The sequence below is a fragment of the Marmota monax genome, unplaced genomic scaffold (assembly GCF_021218885.2).
Source record: "Marmota monax isolate L192 unplaced genomic scaffold, Marmota_monax_Labrador192_F-V1.1 WCK01_AAM20220418_F8-fsc00003, whole genome shotgun sequence".
NCBI lineage: Eukaryota > Metazoa > Chordata > Mammalia > Rodentia > Sciuridae > Marmota > Marmota monax.
This window is the reverse complement of record NW_026694084.1, coordinates 28,663,174-28,682,710: the sequence shown is the minus strand read 5'-3', so window position 1 is coordinate 28,682,710 and position 19,537 is coordinate 28,663,174. Positions and strand designations below refer to the sequence as shown.

The window sequence follows — 19,537 nt, the reverse complement described above, 5'->3', positions numbered from 1 at the left end:
AACATGTACTAGACAGGGTCTCAGGGCTGTGGATCAGATAGAGGGCAAGAAGAAAAGATCCCACCAAGTGTTATTCCTAGCAGAGTTCCTGCCTCAGGGCAGGCCTGGGCAGTTGGGAAGAAGTCCTTGCAGCAACATAGGCAATCTTCATGAAGCACAGGAAGCACCAAATTTGTTCTGTTGCTGGCCTCAAACAGGGTGAGAATGAGGTCTCACTCAGAACGAGACTTTAGTCCTCAACCCTAGATTCAACCATTCATTTCTTCTTTCACCCACCTCAGAATCTTGGCACCTCCATCTCCTGACCCCTTGCATTCAGTCATCCCTGATCCCTGCAGTGTTTGTCTTCCATATAGGTCTCATGGCCAATCCAGCTATCCATGGCTGCCCTGCCTCTGGTGCTCATCAGCTGCTGCCTGAAAACAGTAAAAACCTAACTTGTCTCCTGCCTCCTATCCAGAACATTCTATGCACCCCTCCAGCCTCCGAGAGCTATCTACCTCCTGTGCTATCCATCTACCACCCTTCAGTTCTCTTCAGATAAAGCCCAAGCTTTTTCCTGAAAGCCCACAGAGCCCTCTGCAATCTGGGCCTTGCCTGCCTCCCAGTTGCCAGCTGTCCTTGTCCCCTTCACATTCTCCCCTTCACCATGGTCCATGCTGTTCCTGTTCTTCACACCATGTCCCTGCTGGCTCCTCCACCTGGAATGCCCACCCACCCTCTCCCCTGTACCTCTGGACACCTGATGGTTCCTACTGAGCTCAAGGACCTAGCTCGAGAGCAACTGCAGGAAGCCTCCCATGACTATTCCCAGCTGGGTTGGGTGCTTTGTCCCCATGGGTGTCTCATAACACCCGTCCCTATGTCTCACACTGTCACATGGTTTTAGCTCTCATGGCCTAACCACTCCCTGCAGGTCTGTGCTCATTTCTGTGTTAAAGGCTACTGTAGAAGATCCCCAGGAATACAACAAGGGCGTGCCATATCCCTATTGAGACAATGTGTGAACAGTATTCTAGAATAAATTTTACTACCTGTAAAACTGCCAAAAATGGAATAAAAGATTAGCACTTCTCTTGCTTAGTTGACAGAAGAGGGGGAAATTTTAGGCTATGTACCATCTCTTCAATAAATACATGATTTTGAGACATTTAGCAAAGGCTTTTATAGCAGACCATTTTTAGAAAAGCAGATGTTTAAAAGACTAAATTATTTTTTCAATTACTATCAATAGTAAAGCCTGGTTGAAAATATTATGTCCCTTAAGGGACTGAATTTCTCAGGCTGTAATCAGGATGGAAAGGAAGATGAACATTTTGTGCTTCTTTTTAAATGATTTTCTTCCTCCTGAAATGAACGTACTGTTGTTTAAAAGAAATTATGGGCTCATTTTATTTTTATTTTAATTGAATCATCTGAGAGAAACAATAAAATGGTTTGCAGTTCAGAGCCCACAATTGCTAGAGATTTTAATCCCACACACAGAGAGACCTCATTCGTGCCAGGTGCTGGGTACAGAGCAGAGAGCAGAACATATCTACAGCTCTGGATTTTGTCAGATGAAATGACAAGAACAACAGGCAGAAAATTAGAAAACACCCAGGAAAAAGGACAGGAGAGAACCGAGTTCTATTTCCCAATGAAAATTTATGATTATTATTAATGATCTTTTCACATCAATGATGTGAAAGATACAATCAGCTCTATAACGTGTGTGAGTAAAAATATGAAGATAAACACCCAACAGGCTAAGTGACCTCTCCAGGATCAGACGAATGGGGAGCTGACTCACACAGGAAACACACCTCACCTGACTCACAAAGGGCGTCTAGTGATCCCCAGGGGCAACCAGTCAAAACATGCAGTGGTGACAACAATTTGTCAAAAAATAACACACAGGGCTGGGGTTGTAGCTCAGTGGTAGAGCACTTGCCTGGCACATGTGAGGCACTAGATTTGATCCTCAGCACCACATAAAAATAAACAAATAAAAACAAAGGTATTGTGTCCATCTACAACTAAAAATATATATATATATAAATATAACACAGCAGATCTGCACTTAATCTGATGGTCAGAAAGGGACTTGAGGGCACCTAAGTCTTTAAATCTGTAGTTTCTCTAAGACTCTGGCGGCCTTTGTAAAGTAACTTCTTTTTTTGTTTTAAATATTAATTTTTTTAGTTGGACACAATACCTTTATTCCATTCATTTATTTTTATGTGGTACTGAGGATCGAACCCAGGACCCTGCATGTGCTAGGCGAGCAATCTACCACTGAGCCACAATCCCAGTCCCTAAAGTAACTTCTTAAGGAGCTCAAATATTTGATATCATTTCTCCTGTACTCTTGGATCAAACTTATTTGATGTAAAGTCCAGATAAAATCCCATCACTGTAAATCAGGAAATTTGAATTTTACTACAAAATTCACATTTCTCGGGGACATTGGTCTATACAACTAGGTTAATGGCACATTCTAACCCTGCTGGTTTGTCTCATGGTACCCACTTCCCAGGACTGTCTTCATATCTGTGTTCCTCAGTGGGCATCCCTTCTTGGGCCTTTTCCCTCCTTGCAGGTAAAGTCACCTTCAGGTGCGTTCTGATTTTTAAGCTGAATTGCACGGTTTTATATATATATATATTAGTTGTAGTTGGACACTATACCTTTATTTCACTTACTTATTTTTATGTGGTGCTGAGGATCGAACCTAGGGTCTCACACATGCCAGGCGAGCACTCTACCGCTGAGCCACAACCCCAGCCCTAAATTGCACGTTTTTGCCACACCTGAGCCTCCGTCTCTTCATCTGTAAAACAGCAATAACAATCCCTACCTTGCAAAGTTATGTGAACATTACTGATATTAAGTAAGTAAGCCAACAAGCACAATACCTAGATGAATTTCAGCCCAATCTATATTTGCATATGTGAAGTCCCAGAACTAAAATCTGCTACTCAGCCTCTCAAGATACCATTTGAAGGATTATACATACTCTGGTTTGAACTAATTTCAGGCACTAGTTTTGTATTGAAAGCTATGCAACCATAACACATTTAACATCTTATTTTAAAACATATGTTCTCTTTTTAAAGCCACTAGAGGTTTGGCCTTCCCTTGGTGTGAATGTCACAATAACATTCATTTCCTTATGCTACACAAAAGTCAGCAGTTGTGTCTCCAAACTTTTTTTGCTATTTACTAAAGAAGAAAAGAATTTCCACTCAAACTGAGCCAGTGGTCTACAAAAGAAGGAGGATTATAGTAAAATGCCCTTGACCCTCTCTCCAAAGCAGAACCAGGCCCACACTTGAGGAATGCCAAATGATTCTCATTAAAGTAATGAGCATATTTTCAGTGACATGTGTCTGACCGACTTCAGTTTAGTTGGCAGGACTTGTGGCAGCCAGAGACCCAAAAATAACTCACAGCTGGCAGTTCCTGCTCGAACACACCTCACAGACGCAGTTCACACTGTTTCAAGGAAGCCCAGCCCTGAGCAGGTGGGGTGTAAGGTCATATGCAAATTGTTGTATCATTATACATGCATTCCTGTGACAACGGTCAAATTTAATACCCTGAGTTTCTCTATCTCCTCTTCTATTAAAATTCATTTTAACTTGCACAGATTTTGGTTTATTCTTGCCTCTGCCCCACCCAATAAGCAAAAGTTATTTTTAACTTACAACTACTGCTAAGTATTTTTCACACACACCACACACACACATACACACACACACACACACAAAATCCCTCTCAGAAAAAAGAAACTATGAAAAAAAAAATACCATTGCATTTCAGTGAGGAGTAGTCTGTCCCTCAGTCAAAACCATAAGCAAATGTCATTTTGGTTTAAAAGCAACAAAGCACTTCATATTTATCAAGTTTTTCACAGTATTTTCTAGAGACAATGCCTCTGAATACTCCCAGGAGGAAATGGACAGGCTCCATCTATGCCTTTGAAAATTCATCTATGTTTTGTAAAGAATAAGGACATTTACAATCTCAATAAAATATAATTAATAATGGACTAGTTATCTTTTCACTATACAGATGCTTTCTGTATTTGGAAGCTAGCTGAGTGAAACATGCTCCATGCCCTCCAAACCTGCCATTTGATGTGAAGATGGGAGTGGACTTAACCAAATAAAAGATGGAGGTAAAGATCTGGCACAAAGATAATAGCAGTAACTACTTTCCGTGCTTGCCATGTTATAAACACATCATACATATTGTCACAATAAATCCTGACAACAGCCCTTGAGGTAGATGTTATAGTTATCCTTATTTTACAAATGAAGAAAGTATAGTACAGAGAGGTTAAATAACTTGCCAAAGATTTCACAGGTTTATAAGTAGGGAACCCTGATTTGAACCCAGTCAATCTGGCTCCGGTCAAAGTTAAAGACAGACCTGGGTGCCTGTTTGAGTTCCACTACATACTTACCAGGTGATCTCTGGCAGACTGTGACTCAACTTTTCTGAAGCTGTTTCCTCATCTGCAAAATGGGAACGACAACTACTAGCTTCCAGATTGGTGACCGGTATTAGAAAGGATTGTGTTCACAAGGTACTCAGCACAGTGTCATCAGCATAGTCAGCATCTGCCACCAGGGCAATAGTACATTCAAATTTCTAAGATGCTACCTCTTGACAACCTTCCCAATTTGCCTTACCAACAGGTAAGTCACCAGTGTTAGAGAATGCACAGGGTTGGGAGTTGGGGGTGCTGTCTTCCTCCTCCTCACCCTGCTATCCTATAGAAGTAATAAGATATCAATAGGTGAGGTCTTGGAATAATAGCTTCCAGGTCAGACAAAAACATTTGGTGAATAATTGATCACCTGCCATGTACCATATGCCATATAAAGTATTGAGGTAACTAAACTGCTAAGACTCGTCCCTACCAGCAAGGGGCTTACAGTTCCATAGAGGAGAAGCACAAGTGAAACATCAAATACCCAGCATGCAATTTGAGCAACTGTTTCAGGGAACTGTGTAGGACTGGCTAGGTATCTGTGCAATGGAATACATGGCCACAGCATTATTCACATCATCAGGCCTTGTCACTCTGTGCCTTGTGAAGTCCTCTGAGTATCCATGGCAATCTCTTCAGCCTGAAGCTATAACACTGATAGTGTTGACTTTTGTGATTCTCAAATGCTCAAAAATACAGCCTTTAATTACAGAATCTTGGCACAGTCAAACCAACATCTGATGTGAAAGTCACTGAGTTTGATCCTGACACAGCCCAACACATTCTTTATCTTGAGTGGTCCAGCATTATAAGTCTTTCTAGTTGAAACCATATGTTTAAAATATACCAAGTTAGATTTCTGATAGTAGAGGAAATCTAAGGCAGTGAATCATACTTCAGAAGAAGCCTGAGTTAAGATATGAGAGCTACTATTTTTTTTTAAGTAGGAGAAAGCTGAAGAACTCTCAACAAACATGATCTTCCCGAGATTAGCTCTTAGACAAAAAAAAAAAAAAAATTGGGCAAATTTTGTGATTTCCTACTTGTGCTTGAATTTTATGTTTTAAAAAAAAAAAAACTTTTATCAACTTTCAGCTACTCAACCTTTTGTAGCATTCAGCTAAAGACACAATAATGCTGTGTAACAAAAGTTCACAAAAATATCAATGGCATTCAACAAGAAACATTTATTTCTTGCTAACACAATGATGTCATTCAAGCAAATCAAAGAATGGTGGCTAGCCAGGGTATGCTTTTTTCACTGAACTAGAAACATAAAAGGTCAACCAACAAGCACACACACCATATCCTCTTCTCAGATCACACCCACTAGCATCCCACTGGCCAAAGCAAGTCCCAAGACCAGCCCAATGTCAAGAAGTGGAAAACTACACATCACCCACTAAGAGGCCATGGCAAGGTTATGGGTGCACAACAGTACTACAAAGGTAGGAAGAATTGGTACTGATAATCCAATCAACAACACTTCCTAAAAATCCTGAAGCATAGACATTATTGGTGCCAATTGTTCTTGACAGTTGAGAAAATGAAGTCCTAGGAGATTATTATTCATCCAAGATAGAGCCAGCAGTATATTGCTACTCTAACAAAATTCAAATTGAATCTTTAATATTCTGGCCCTCTATGGTTTCTACAAGGATATTGCTTACTTACTAGTAACTAGCATGCATCTTTAATAATCACATCCTTTAATTATTCTTCCTTGCAAATAATCTGTTCTCCCCAATAAAAACCAAACCCAGCACTGTCTCATCTCTTAGCATGTTTACCATTTGTTTGGGACCTTCTGCAGTGTTTTTACAAGTTATTTTTTACTATTACTACACTAATAAATTATTTATGGTGGGAAACCTAAATTGGAAAACCCTGACTTCTTGGAAACAGACTTTATTAAAAACATCTCCTTCCCCCTCCAGCACTAGCCCCATAGGGTACAGTCAGTTTCTCTGCTTTCTCTCAGTCTTCCAGATTGCACTGGACAGTGGAAGAGAAGCTCCCGATGGCTGTAGAGTCAGGACTAAGAATCAAGTCTGAAGCCGTTCTGAAGCATGCTACTGCCCTATGCCATCCAATCACCAAATGAATCCAGTTGTACTGCGAACTTGAGGTGATAAAGGGCCAGAAGCCACCTCATGCCACAGCCTCCCGTGTCTATTCACTTATTCATACAAGAAATGGTTGCTAAAGATCAACTCTGCACCTGGCAGGGTGCTGGGCTGGATGAGTGCCAAAAGAGGAGGACCAGCTCTCACGGAGTTGACATTCTGCAGAGAGGGGCAGATTGTTACCAAAAACAAAAAGTAAAAGCAAACAGCCCTAGTTTCAGATTGTATTAAGTGTTGTTGAGGAAAAACTGGTCTTGTGGCTCTGGGAAGGTTACTGGTTTGACCACCTCTCCGGGCCCTCAGTCCCTTCAATCGGGATAAGTCCCATACTAGACCCTTCGCCGTTTGCAGGGTTAGGTTAATCATCTACGCTAACGGAGGGCTTCCCCACCTGCGCTGGGCACCTCCACGCACCGAAGTCCTAGGGTGGACGTTCCCGGGCCTCTCTCTCTTCACTCTCTCCAAAATGAAAACAAAACTCGAGACCTGATACTCCCCCCAGAGGATTCAATGGCTGAGGCCGAGAGGAGGACGAACCGTGGAAAAGGAAGGAGAGGACAGTGGTTCCTTGGAACAGAAGCACAGCCCCTGCGCCCTAGCCGGGGTTGGGACAGTGACCCGGGCTAAGAGGCCCTAACTCTGCCCCCCAGCTGCTCGGTGCCGAGCCAGGAGCCCAGCGCTGCTCGGTTAGGGTCCTCGGGGTGCGATGGGGCTCTGTTCCGATTCTCCACTCCCATCCTTCGGTCACCAGATGCCTCCTGGGCCTCCTTCTTCCCTCTTCCTTGCCATCCGGGGAATCAGGCCTGACAGTGGGCTTGTTAATGACAGCTTGGGGGTGGGGAGGGGTGGAGTTTGTCCCCTCCTCCCGACTCTCCGACCCGGGATCCTTACGGGGGGGGGGGGGGGTGAGGAGGAATCCTGATCTGCCTGAAGGGCTCGATCTTGATGCTCTGGGAGGGAGGTGACCGGTCCTCCTCCCCACACCTGCCCTGCAGTGTGACCTAGGCGCCGTGCCGGCCTCCTCCAGCTCTCCGCCAGCCCGGGAGCCGCAGGAGGACGGTCGCGGCTTCCCGAGCGCCAGGCCTCGCTCGGGCTGCGGCAGCTGCGCCCTGGGGGCTGGGAGGGAGCGCGAAGGTGCCAGGGGACTGAGGGGTGGTGGAAGATCTGGCCTGGCAAGGCAACCTCAAGTTTCCACCGGCGCTCGGTTGTGCAACGGCGAGTGGAGCGGGAGCCGCGGGCGCCTCAGAAAACTAGCCGAGCCCATAAACAAAGCCACGTGGCCTCGGGGAGGGGGGCCGGGCTAAGAGCAGGCGCTCTTCCGGCAACAAAGAGCCGGGGCCAGCGGACCAGGATAAATACTGTGGCCCCGACAGCCGCGCAGCACTCCCGGAGCTTGACGCGCCGCGCGACCCTCCCCAGAGACAGCGCCCTCTGAAAGCGCAGGGGACCGGCTCCGCACCCCCAAACCCTCAACCCTCCACGCCAGTGCCCAGCACTTCCAGACATCGCGGGCCTTGCACCCGGAGCATCCGCCCGGGGAGGCTGGTCTCCGACACCGCCAGGCCGGTCCAGTCTATCAGTTCGTCCACTCAGTGGGTGGCGTCTGCTCTCGGTGCCATGCCATTCCTTGGGCAAGACTGGCGATCTCCCGGGCAGAGCTGGGTGAAGACAGCCGATGGCTGGAAGCGTTTCCTGGATGAGAAGAGCGGCAGTTTCGTAAGCGACCTCAGCAGGTGAGGGGACCCTCCACCTTCTAGCCAGGCAAACCTGACCTGGGCTGACCTGGGGCGCGCAGGGCAGATGAATGAGGATAGGTTGGGCTGGGACAGGATGAGGAGGTGGGCCCTGTCCGAGGGTGTGGGAGTGGGTTGCCCGGACTTCTGCAGAAATCGCCAGAGCACTGGAGACCCGGAATTTGGGTTCTCTTACTACTTAAGTCAGCTTCTCCAGGTGGACATGACTTCTTACAGAACCCTGGATCCCTCTGGAACCTGACAATTGCAGATCTTGTCCCCAAACATGCACGCAACTCAGGCACCTTCTGCCTTTGGACACCATAGACCAAAGGCATTTGCGCTTATGCAGGCGCGGGCGAGTGGGCTGTGCGCCTTTCATCGCCAGGGTGGCGGGGCTCAAAGTGTCCAGTCGCGTTAGTCATAAGTCTGGTGACGATTGGACGTGGGTCCCATCGTGAGCGCCCCCACGCTCTTCCCACGCACAGGCGACGGTGGAGCGGGCAGAGAAAATGAGTAATCTGGAGGGGCGGCCAGATGGTCCCTGGGGCAGCAGCCTTGCTGGGCGGACTTCCTCTGTGATGGTAATGTCTAGAGGCTGCTCAGAGGCAGACGATGAAACCCACAAACCCCGTTTCGGGGGCAGACGAAGCACTAGCCACCTGTTTTCTAAGTGGCCCTTTCATCAGTCTTGGTACAGTGAGCACACTCCCATTTCTAGGGATGCCTGCCAGCTGCAGAAAGACCCCTGGGGACTTGAGGTCTCCCCTGAGTTCTGCCAGGCTGGTGGAAAATCTGAGGTCCTCTGAGTTCCATGCTCAGCTTCGTTAACACAAATACAAAGAATAACTTCTGTGGCCCTGAATCAAATGGTCGTGGGACCATTTGAATGTTTGAGAACAGGATCCGGGATTGTCAGTTTCTCAGAGGGATCCTGGGTTCTGAAAAGAGTCATGTTCACTTGGAGAGGCTGACCTTGACCAATAAGAGAAATCATTTGACTAGTGAAGAAGGTGATGAAAGCTGATGGGGGTGGGGAGGGGCTGCTGCAGCTGAGTCACCCTTGGGTGTCTTTTCCCATTGCTTTTGGTTAAACCACTGGACCCTGCACCCTTAAATTGACTTCAGTGGAGAGTTCTGTAACTGGGCCAGGTTCCTGCTGACTGAGATTTACCAGTGGTTGTTTGGATAAAGGCTGAGCAATAAATTGTAAGAAAACTATCAAGAAAATGTGGTTGTTTTAGCAGCTTGACCTCCAGAGCCTCCCATTTGTTTGTGATTTGTAATGCATCAAATTCCCTTTGTCCATGAATGAAGAGAAACAAATTATTTAATGCTGAGATCTGTCAGTAGAGACAAGAGCATATTAACCTTTATATTAGAGATGCTTTGAGGCAGTCCCAGGGGAGTTGGAGAGCACAATACAGAAATCTTATTCACAGAAAACTTGTTTGCAGAAAAATAAAGGCAACTGCTGTCATCAGACTATGCCTAAATTATTCTCCCTCCACTAAGTGGGAAGGGGATAGAGTGGAAACTTTCTTCCTCCCTCCTTATCCCTAAGGAATAATGATCTAATATTCTGGGACTTTCTGCATAAAAGTTGAGATTCTTTCTAGGATGGTGCAGTAGGGGCGCAACCAGCTTTGTATCACCTTGTCTCACCCAAATACAGTTGTAGGGTGGTGGTTGATTCAGTTCAGCAGGAAGTGTTCAAAAATGGGGAGCCTGCAATTCAATAACTGCTCCTTGAGATAAACTGGTGTGCTCTCCTCAAGAAATAGTGACACCTCCCCTCTCCACAGTATGGAGAACCTGAAGCTGTTTTAAACTCCGAGATGTTTAGACTAAGCTGGGATCAGGTAGCTACCAGGCCCCTTTGTCCCTTTGAGGAACCTCCTCCCACTTTACACCTTCTGAGCTCCAGCTGTCACACTCAGCACTCATGGTTACTGATAGGAGCAATTGATATAGTGCCCACCTGTGCTCCTCTGATGAGTCAGAGTTTGGGAATCTTTGTGTAGTCTCCCAGCAAAACAGCTGGCTGTTTGTTTGCAGGGTATTTTTTTTCCAACAATTGTAAACAACCCCTTCCTTACTTAGCAGAAGAAGTCTGCCAACTTCTTAAAAGCAGTTGGCCTTCTGAGGTCTCAGTTGGTAATCTCAAATATCTCCACTGTTTTCCGTCTTGGTTTCTCTGTGATGTCAGGTTTGGGCCCAGTGCCTGGCTATGCAGGTGAGGTTGAATGCCTTCTCCTGTTCTGAGAAAAAAAAGGAAGGCCCTCAAAGAAAAGGTGGGGGACCATAAACAGGACTACAGAGGTATGGGATCCTTTTCCCATTCTCGAATTCCAAGTACCAGTCTGTGAGCTGCCCAATAAGAGCAAGAAATGAAGGGTGCATTTGATGGTTCTTGGCCTGGGGTTATTATTCTATGTTGACCATTCTTGTAAGCACAGCACTCCTGTTCTGGACTCCTCCGTTGGCTGCTCTGTGGTCCAGGCCCCTGTCTTCCTCCAAAAAAAAGAATGTTACAAATCCTAGGGCAGCCAGGTGCCTCCCAAGACCATGAAAGGCTCTGAAAAACTTAAAGCAGAGCCCCTTCTCAAAAAGTTGAAAGTATGTAAGATAGAAGAGGAATGGCAAGTGTTAAATTTGGTGGCAGTTTAAAATTTCAAGGCAAGAGCTGAGCATGAATTGGTCTGAGCCAAGAATGCTTCAAGGAAATGGGGTTGAGGGGACCATACTGCCCTCCTCACCACCATCACCACCACCCACATCCACCCCCAGGATGAGTAATGTTGGCTCTATTTTCCAAGCCCGCACTTCTGCAGCTGAAAACTCACTTGACTGTTGCTTTACTGTGTAGCTAAGTCTAGACCAGGAAGCAGGAAGTTTGCCTTGGTGCTCTGGATAAAAATAATAGTTAAGATTTTATGAGTGCTTACTATGTGCAAGACACTATTCTAAGAGCTTCATACACAAGGCTGTTTGTCTCACAGAGTAATCTGGGACTAGCTTTTGGCCATCTGGATATGTCTTACAGAAAATTAGCATCGAAATCTCACTGGCCTTAATCAAGGCTATGTAACTACTTTGGGGCAGGACATGACTTTATTATTTGGTTTTTATTGCAAATGAAATAAGAAATGGGGTTCTATTTTTTTCCAATCCCCCCTTTATCTGTTGCTAATGTGGTCTTTTTTATAGTATTATTTTTATATCTTTCCACCTTTTCTAAAGTTGTCTTAGAGTATCTTGGTCTGTGTTTGATGATGATGTGGGGCTGCACAGGGGAGGTACTTCTTATTCTAGGCCTGGGTCTATAAAAATAAAGATAGTAAGAACTGACTACAAAATAGCAACATCCTGGCTATTATTATTGAATTCAGTAAAGAAAGCAATCTCCTTAAGATGGTTTTGTTTATTTTTTTTAAAAAAAAATAAATGCTGTGATTCCTAAGTGGTGGGGTTTTTGTGTGTGTGTATGTTAAAACTTTCAGTTGTAATTTTCCATTGGCTTTGCATTTCCTTGAAATGGACATAATTGAATTCTCAAAATAGCCTCTAACTGAATATATTATTGCTTAAAAGAAAACATATAAGCAGGCAATGTAAACAAATGCCATGACCCTTCCTTCCAGGCCTACCTCCGGAATTCAAAACCTAATACCAAAGGAGAAGTATAGGGTTTCCCTTTGGTTAAAACTTTTCTACACCCTACAGTGAGAGAGCATCATCAATTATGCAAAATTCCTTTTAACTCCCTTTTGAAATGAGTCACTCGGGCTTAAAGCAGGCTCTTAGTGCTTCTGTGAGGGCAGCAAATGCTTGAATTCCCTGGAAGAATGTTTTCAGTTAGAGAAGAATGAGATGAAATATAAGTATTTACAATTTCTAAGGAATGGTCACAACCTGTGGCCCCAGCTCTGCAAAGTTTCTGCTGAACCTTAATTGAATGATGGAGACTAAGATAGCTTCATTGTATGGTTCCCCATACACGGAATTTCTAATGTAGGTTTTTGTTGTTTGGAAGGGGTATGTATGTGCACATATACGCAAGCAAACTGTCTTTAAAAATGAGCCTTCATGTGGTATTTTTGCACACAGAATGTTCTAGCCTTGCTTTGGTACATCACGGACCCCTTCAGCCACCTTATTTTTCTCTTTTCCCTAGCTTTGAGTAAAATTTCCTAAGTTAGCCTCAGGGACTCAGAGTTCTGTTGTCGTTGTTCTACCCCTTTCTTCCTGCTGACCTTGGAGGAGATAATCCACTGGCCAGTGATTTGTACCCCTTCTAGTAATGCAAGTGGACAAACACACGCTCACATGTTACACAAAGCCTGGCCCAAAACATCCACCCTTGGCTTGCTTAAGAAAGTGCCTCTGACAGAGGACATTACCCTATCTGAAACCTAAAAATATTCTGTTTCCCTGAATGAAAAGAAGAAGGCTAAGACATTAGGAAACTCAATAAATGGTATTAAGTATGCTTTTGAGAAGGAAGATTAACAAATGATTGATGATCCACCACATCTTGGGTCTAGAAAAGTTATGTGTCATATATTACTAGGCATTGCGGTGTAAGCCTGTAAGATACTTATTATATTAATTGAAGTGGGACTTAAGAGACTGTCACAGCAAAGACACTGAAAACCATTTCAAACCCTCTCTCCTACCACCTTCACAAGGCATGGCGTGGAGTACAGGTGGGCCTCATTTGACCCAACAGATGCAAGTCTAACATGATATAAATCAAAGCATATTTTAAATCAGCAGAGAAATTTGAAAAGCTGAAGGACTCTAACATATTGATGATGTCACACAAAAAAAAACCCTAATTGATGTTTTACTGTGATTGAAAATCGTACCTTGTGTACTTCATGTGCATTGAGGGAGTTAGAGAACCTATCTTTTCACTGTAGCTCAACATTTCATCCTTTCTGAGGAAACTATTTAGAGATTCACTTTGAGGTCACCTAGCCAGGTGGAATAGAACCTGTCACCCCTACCACAGCCTGCTGCAGGAAGTGTACACCTGGCCCCAAGTTGAACCTGCCCATCCTTTGATGACCTGTGAATTGGATAGGTACGCCTCTGTATCTTTTCAGACCTTCTAAATTTATGAATTAAGGCTTTACCTTGTTTTCGTTAGAACCCAAGGTCTTCACCTTGTAGCAGGATGCTTAGTTTTGGTCAAGGAAACTAAACAGCTAGCACTGTACCCTAAACATCTGCTAGAAGTGGAATTCATATGTCAGATTTTTGTAAATGCAGTCATTTCTTAAAGATATGATGGGACTAGGGGTATGGCTCAGTGGTAGAACCTGGACAAGACCTTGGGCTTGATCCTCAGCCCTGCAAGAGTAAAGACATGACAGGCTCATAATAGAAAAATGGGCTTGGGTATGCCTTAAATGGTGGATTCCATGGTATATGAATTATATCTCAATAAAGTTGTTTTAAAAGAAGAAAAAGCAGGTCTGGAGTTGTGGCTCAGTGGTAAAGCACTTGTCTTGCACATGTGAGGCACTGGGTTCGTTCCTCAGCACCACATAAAAACAAATAAAATAAAGGTATTGTGTCCATCTACAACTAAAATATATATTTCAAATAAAAGAAGAAAAAGCAGCAACTTGGAGGAGCTGCCTTTGGAAAATGTAGGCACTGTACAGTACAGTGATACCAGTAATGGCCCTTCCCCCATTTGTGGCTTTTGTTTAAAGTGACATTGTAGTACCCTGCACTGCCCTTAGAGAGGGAAGTACTGTGTATCAAATGACAATGGCAGGCCTTGTTAGAGGATTCAAAAGAATTAGAAGCCCCCATCCCTGCCTTCCACACAGAGGTGACAGTATTTCATCCTAAAAAAGAGAAGTCTATGCTTGTGTGGACTTCTTTTGAGTAATTATTTTATTGTTTTCTCTTGTTTGAGAAGCCTGTATGATTGTGTTTTATGACCCCATGTGTTATTTATAGAAACAACTCATGTTAAAGTGTAGCTGTCACAGCTCATCCTCTTGTCTTGTTACCCATAGTTACTGCAACAAGGAAGTATACAACAAGGAGAATCTTTTCAACAGCCTGAACTATGATGTTGCAGCCAAGAAGAGAAAGAAGGACATACTGAATAGCAAAACCAAAACTCAATGTAAGCCATTTGTCTTTAACTTAAGAGGAAAGTTGTTTGAACAGAGTTATCATTGGTTCTTGGGGGAGAAAATTTCCATGTCGAACATCAGACATCACAGAAGTTGCACCCAGAAATCTGACTGTGCATTTTGCAAGCAAGATCAACTTATTCTTTATAATCTTCTTTATAAGTTATTTGCTATTTAGGGTGTTTTTTCCCTGTGTGTCACTTGCATTTGACATAGGCCATATAGTTATTATACGGTGATGCTGTCAGCTAAATCAATTCCAGCAACTACTTTTATTTGGAACTGTGTTTTGAAGCTTTGAAAATAGGTTTTTTTCTCTTTCCTTGTATAATTAATATTTCTAGATGCTTTAGTTATTAGCAGAGGGTATAAAACTCTATTAATAAACATGAATTATTTTAGTTTATTCCATTTCAACTGCATGTTATCTGTTGTACTTTTATGGATTTATGTAAGTTTTAGTTATAACATTTAAAACAAACTTATATATGGATATTAGATTTTCTTTTAATTTGGGGTTTGTATCCTAAAACTGACTATTAACGATTTTAAATGCTTTAGACAAAGAAAATTATAGCTCCAGTATTTGTATGCTGCAAAAACTCAGCATTTGTATCCTCTTAGATTGTCACTAGAGTCGTCGTCATCTTCTTCTTTTTTTTTTTTTTTTGAAACTTTTTAAGCTTTGGAATAAGTGGGGGAAAAAAAGAGTCAGTTTAAAATCTTGAGCACATGACCAATTTTAAACAAGCTGTGTTTTCTTTTTTGTTTCTGCAGATTTCCATCAAGAAAAATGGATCTATGTTCACAAAGGAAGTACAAAAGAGGTGAGCACTGACCTGTTTATTAAACCTTCATGCCTAGCCTTACACTTCCCTGAAGGGGCAGAGAAAATCAGGCAGCAGCTTTACCTCCAATCCTGCCATCTTCGGTGCATATGGTGAAGGCCAGCAGCCTGTGGCCCAACCAACCATCAGAGTTTGGGACCACAGGGAGAGAGAAGCAAAAGCCACTAAGTGGACTGCCCAGTAGTCCAGTGAAATAACATATGTAAAAGTGTGTTATAAAGATGAATGTATTCGTCTCTCAACTGTAATATGAAGCAGCCCTGGATTTTTCCTGAGGACGGTACCTCCCGTTACTCTAAGATCTCTCCAGACATTGTTAAGGGTTACTCCTGCAAGGGCTAATCACTAAATCTAATAGAAGTTTCCAGAGCCTGCTCAGCATGATGTCAGAGGAGACAAGACAGTGCATTCACGACATTTGTATGGCACTTGACAAACCATTTTGTACCGTTTCTCTTTGCACAGGCACTTGCTCAGACAACTAGGACACAAGGCAATATGGCAGGACGATGGGATTTCTATCGCTATTGGGGATCTTGGAAAACTTCTAGTTCACTCAGTGTTTGAGGCCCAGAGAGGGTCAGAACAGACCACCCAGATACGCAGAGCAGAGCTGGGACTGTGAGCCAGAACTCTCAATGCCTTGTGCATTCATAGGCAAAAGATCAAAACTTCTTTTTTACTTCCTCTCAAAGCCTTTTTTAAAAGGTGCTATTAGTGTGAGCAGATTGGTGCCACAGTTGACACAGGTGCATCTAGTTCTCTGGGGAATGTATCACAATCACTCACTTGCCATTGTCATCTCCCCATCATATATTCAGCTTCCAGAAATATTTTCCCAGACTCGTATGTAGAGAAAAAGAGCCCAGATGGTTTAAGTCATGAAAGGGACATTTCTCATGGTAGTCCCCAACAAAAGCAACTGCCAGACACATCACCCTTCTTGGTGCCCCCCCCCAGGGACTCATGGTGCAGGAAATACCAATGCCCAGGTTCCCTAAGACAGGCATCAAGCTTGTTTGGTAGAGTCCAGTTGGATTGTTCCAGAGAACCACCTCTGCATGGCAGGAATAACTTCTGTGTCTTTGTTTTACATTCAGCGCCATGGATACTGCACTTTGGGGGAAGCTTTCAACAGACTGGACTTCTCAACTGCCATTCTGGATTCCAGAAGATTCAACTACGTAGTACGGGTAAGTCTCAAGAGCCCAAAGCTTATCCAGATTCTCGCGTTGAATTGTCTGTTTGGGTTTCCTGAAGTAGTTTCCTCAGAAGACAGCAGTTCAGGACCCTGAGTGTTTCGAGGCAAGCAGAAAAAAGGTGCCCAACCTCCCTCTTCAAGGTCTTAGGTGAGGATGTCCTTGAGATCGACCCTGACATACAGGGACTGCCATACTCCTTCAGTAAGTCAGTCTGTTCATGAGCCGGTCCCCTCAACTGAAAATTCACTGCAGTCCCTTGAGCCCACCCAATGGACAAATGGGAATGTGTTGCAGGTAGCAACATGAGCAAGAGACACTACGGCAGGAACCAAGCCCTAATATACTTTGGCTTGTTTTAAAACCTTCTGCATCTGATTGTCCCTTTCCTATTCTGCTTTGGCTGACTCTGAGTGACCCTAAGGAATTCTTACTTGAGGACACAAAACTGGATAGGTTTACAGCATCTCAATGTGGCCTTCCATGACTCACTTCCACCCCCATGCCCATGTGACAATGGCACTTAGTCCCCTGTCTACCTAAATCCTAAAACTGCCTGTTGACATCTATTGATTTCCATTTTAAACTTTATTTTAGAAAAAAAATAAGTGAGTTTTCACAATTAATTAATGAATACTACTGGGATTAAAGCAAATAAGCTGACCATGACTTCCAAGCCATCAATTCTTTCTATTTGGGTGACTGTTGTTGTTCTTCCCCCTGAAGGTCCCTTGCCCATATTTGTTGGTGGCTCACCAGGGGATGTAACAGCTGTTTGGGTTTCAGGCTCTGAAGTAGGAGGGAAATTTCCCCCTGGGGGTGTTGCTTGGTTTGGTTTTTATTTTCTTTTTCTGAGTTGTTGGGCTTCTCAGTGCTGTGTCACAGAGTCAGATGATTGCAGAAGCTCAGCCAGAGTGATGACATTCAAGCCTCTTGAGGCCTGATCATTCACCTGTCATCTGGGCAGATGCAAGCTTGGCCGTGCAAACTGACCTGGTCAAAACCCAGCCTGCAGGTTAGAAGCACTGAGTGGAGCCCCTGAGGCATGTGCAGATCAGTACACTCCCAGCTAAGCCCTGTTTCCAATCTGTGAAAATAAGAACCTTTCTTGGGTGAGATGTTTGTGTCATTCAGCATGACTCTGCCAGTTTAAGGAGGTCACCTAGTCCTCCTAGTGCCTGCAAACTAGTCCAGGCTGGTTGGAAACAGGCCCAGGGAGATCTTGAAACTTCTGTTGCTAAGAATACGAATAGTTTCCATCTTCTGTGTTAGAGGAAGACACCTAGATCTGATGTCTTGCTACAGACTGATAATTAAAACAGTCCCTTTTTAGATGGTTTTTCTTCCTACCTATATTTTCTTTCATAAAAATAAAATAAAGCGAAGGAATAAGGACCATAATAGTGGAAATATAATTTCAGGCAACTGTGTGCAGTCTCAGTTTTTATCCTTGCAGAAACCCAATGAAGCATAGGCACTTCTGCAAGCTTCATTTAAACAAATGGCAGGCAGGTTAGCAAAGTAAATGACTTGTCCAAGGTCACAAAGCTACAAAAGAGACAATATCAGTGTTAGGGTCCATACTCTTAAGTTTTATGATAAATTCCATGTAAGCCAAGGATTTAAAGTAAAATGTCCTGAAGTCAGGTCCAGATCCTCTGATTTTCACATGAAGACTCATTCTCCTCCACTGTAAGAGGGACTGGCCCCAATTTTATAGGGTAGCTGTGGAAACATTGGGATATATTACACATGCAGACCACAATCCACCAAAGTCAGCTTCTAATATTTAATATTAACTGTTTACCAAAATTATTATTGATTCCCTATAAAATGCCTTTTCAATGTCGTTGATAAAGATGTATTTCTCCTTTAAAAAATAGTAATTGGGTAATCTGGCACTTGATTAAAATTTGGACACAGAACTTGTGTCTGATAGTCTGTTGTAAGATACATCATGAGTGCATGCCTTTAAGTAATCTTAAAGATAGGAATTACTGAATGCTTTCAAAGTTAAATAGGTTCAGAAATAGTAGAAAAACATTTCTGTTTTGGAAAGAACAATATTTTTTCCCCTTCACTGTTAGAGGCCTCTGTAATTTGAGAAATAATATGTTATTTTTATAGAGAACTTAAAACATTTTAATGATAGGCACTATGTTTTGAGGTTTTTCTTCTTAGGAACTCAATATACTTCTCATATATTTTTCTTATCCTTAAACCAACTCTGCAGAGTTACTTGCCAACATATTATCCCTGTCTTACTACTTGGACCTAATGGTGGTTTGATGCCACAGTGATTGTTTGGTTCCATTAAAGAGCTAAGCCAGTTTTCAGGGCCACTTGGGGGGAAAAAGATTTAAAGTTTTTAAAGCCAAAGTACATCTTTAAATTTTCCTATATTCAGCTGGCATGACAACACATGCCTGTAATCCCGGCTTCTTGACAGACTGAAGCAGGAGGATCTCAAGTTCAAGGCCAACCTGACAACTTAGGGAGACCCTGTCTCAAAAATTAAAAAAAAAAAAAAAAAAAGCTGGGACTGTAACTGACTGGTAGAGTGCTTGCTTGCCATGTGCAAGGCCCCAGATTCACTCCCCAGGACACACACACAGTTTTTTATTTTATTTTTTAACTTTTTAAAAATTTTTATGTATTTATTCATTCATTCATTCATTCATTCATTTAGGTACTGGGAATTTAACCCAGAGGCACTAGACCATAAAGCCACATCCCCAGCCCTATTTTGTATTTTATTTAGAGATACGGTCTTACCGAGTTGTTTAGTGCCTCGCCATTGCTGAGGCTGGCTTTGAACTTGTGATCCTCCTGCTTCAGCCTCCCAAGCCACCGGTATTACAGGCATGCACCACCGCATCTGGCTTTGTTTTTTTTTAATGTTCATGCTGGCTGTCATCTTCCAAAAAAGGGACATGCAGAGATAATTAAAGAAATGGTCAACACTGCTGCCTCAAAATGCTAACATCTCT

At 43.3% G+C, this 19,537-nt stretch overlaps 1 protein-coding gene and 1 long non-coding RNA gene across 4 annotated transcripts in view; one reads left to right on the top strand and one right to left on the bottom strand.

The window, feature by feature from the left end:
* Window positions 1-7,808: 7,808 nt before the first annotated feature.
* Fbxo32 (F-box protein 32) overlaps window positions 7,809-19,537 on the top strand; it is a 35,934-nt gene continuing 24,205 nt past the window's right edge. Inside the window, exons 1-4 of one of the 2 annotated variants that reach the window (XM_046464621.2) lie at window positions 7,809-8,339; window positions 14,378-14,490; window positions 15,278-15,327; window positions 16,449-16,541. In XM_046464621.2, the coding sequence (XP_046320577.1) occupies window positions 8,224-8,339; window positions 14,378-14,490; window positions 15,278-15,327; window positions 16,449-16,541 (372 nt within the window). In that variant the 5' untranslated portion in view covers window positions 7,809-8,223. The remainder of the gene's footprint in view (window positions 8,340-14,377; window positions 14,491-15,277; window positions 15,328-16,448; window positions 16,542-19,537) is intronic. The other variant, XM_046464622.2, reaches the window with a different exon arrangement.
* Window positions 15,329-19,537, bottom strand: part of LOC124106825 (uncharacterized) — a 44,272-nt gene continuing 40,063 nt past the window's right edge. For both annotated transcript variants that reach the window (XR_009228681.1, XR_009228682.1), the window contains 2 exons: window positions 19,323-19,464; window positions 15,329-18,272 (listed from right to left, as the gene is read on the bottom strand). This is a non-coding gene — a long non-coding RNA (uncharacterized LOC124106825). The remainder of the gene's footprint in view (window positions 18,273-19,322; window positions 19,465-19,537) is intronic.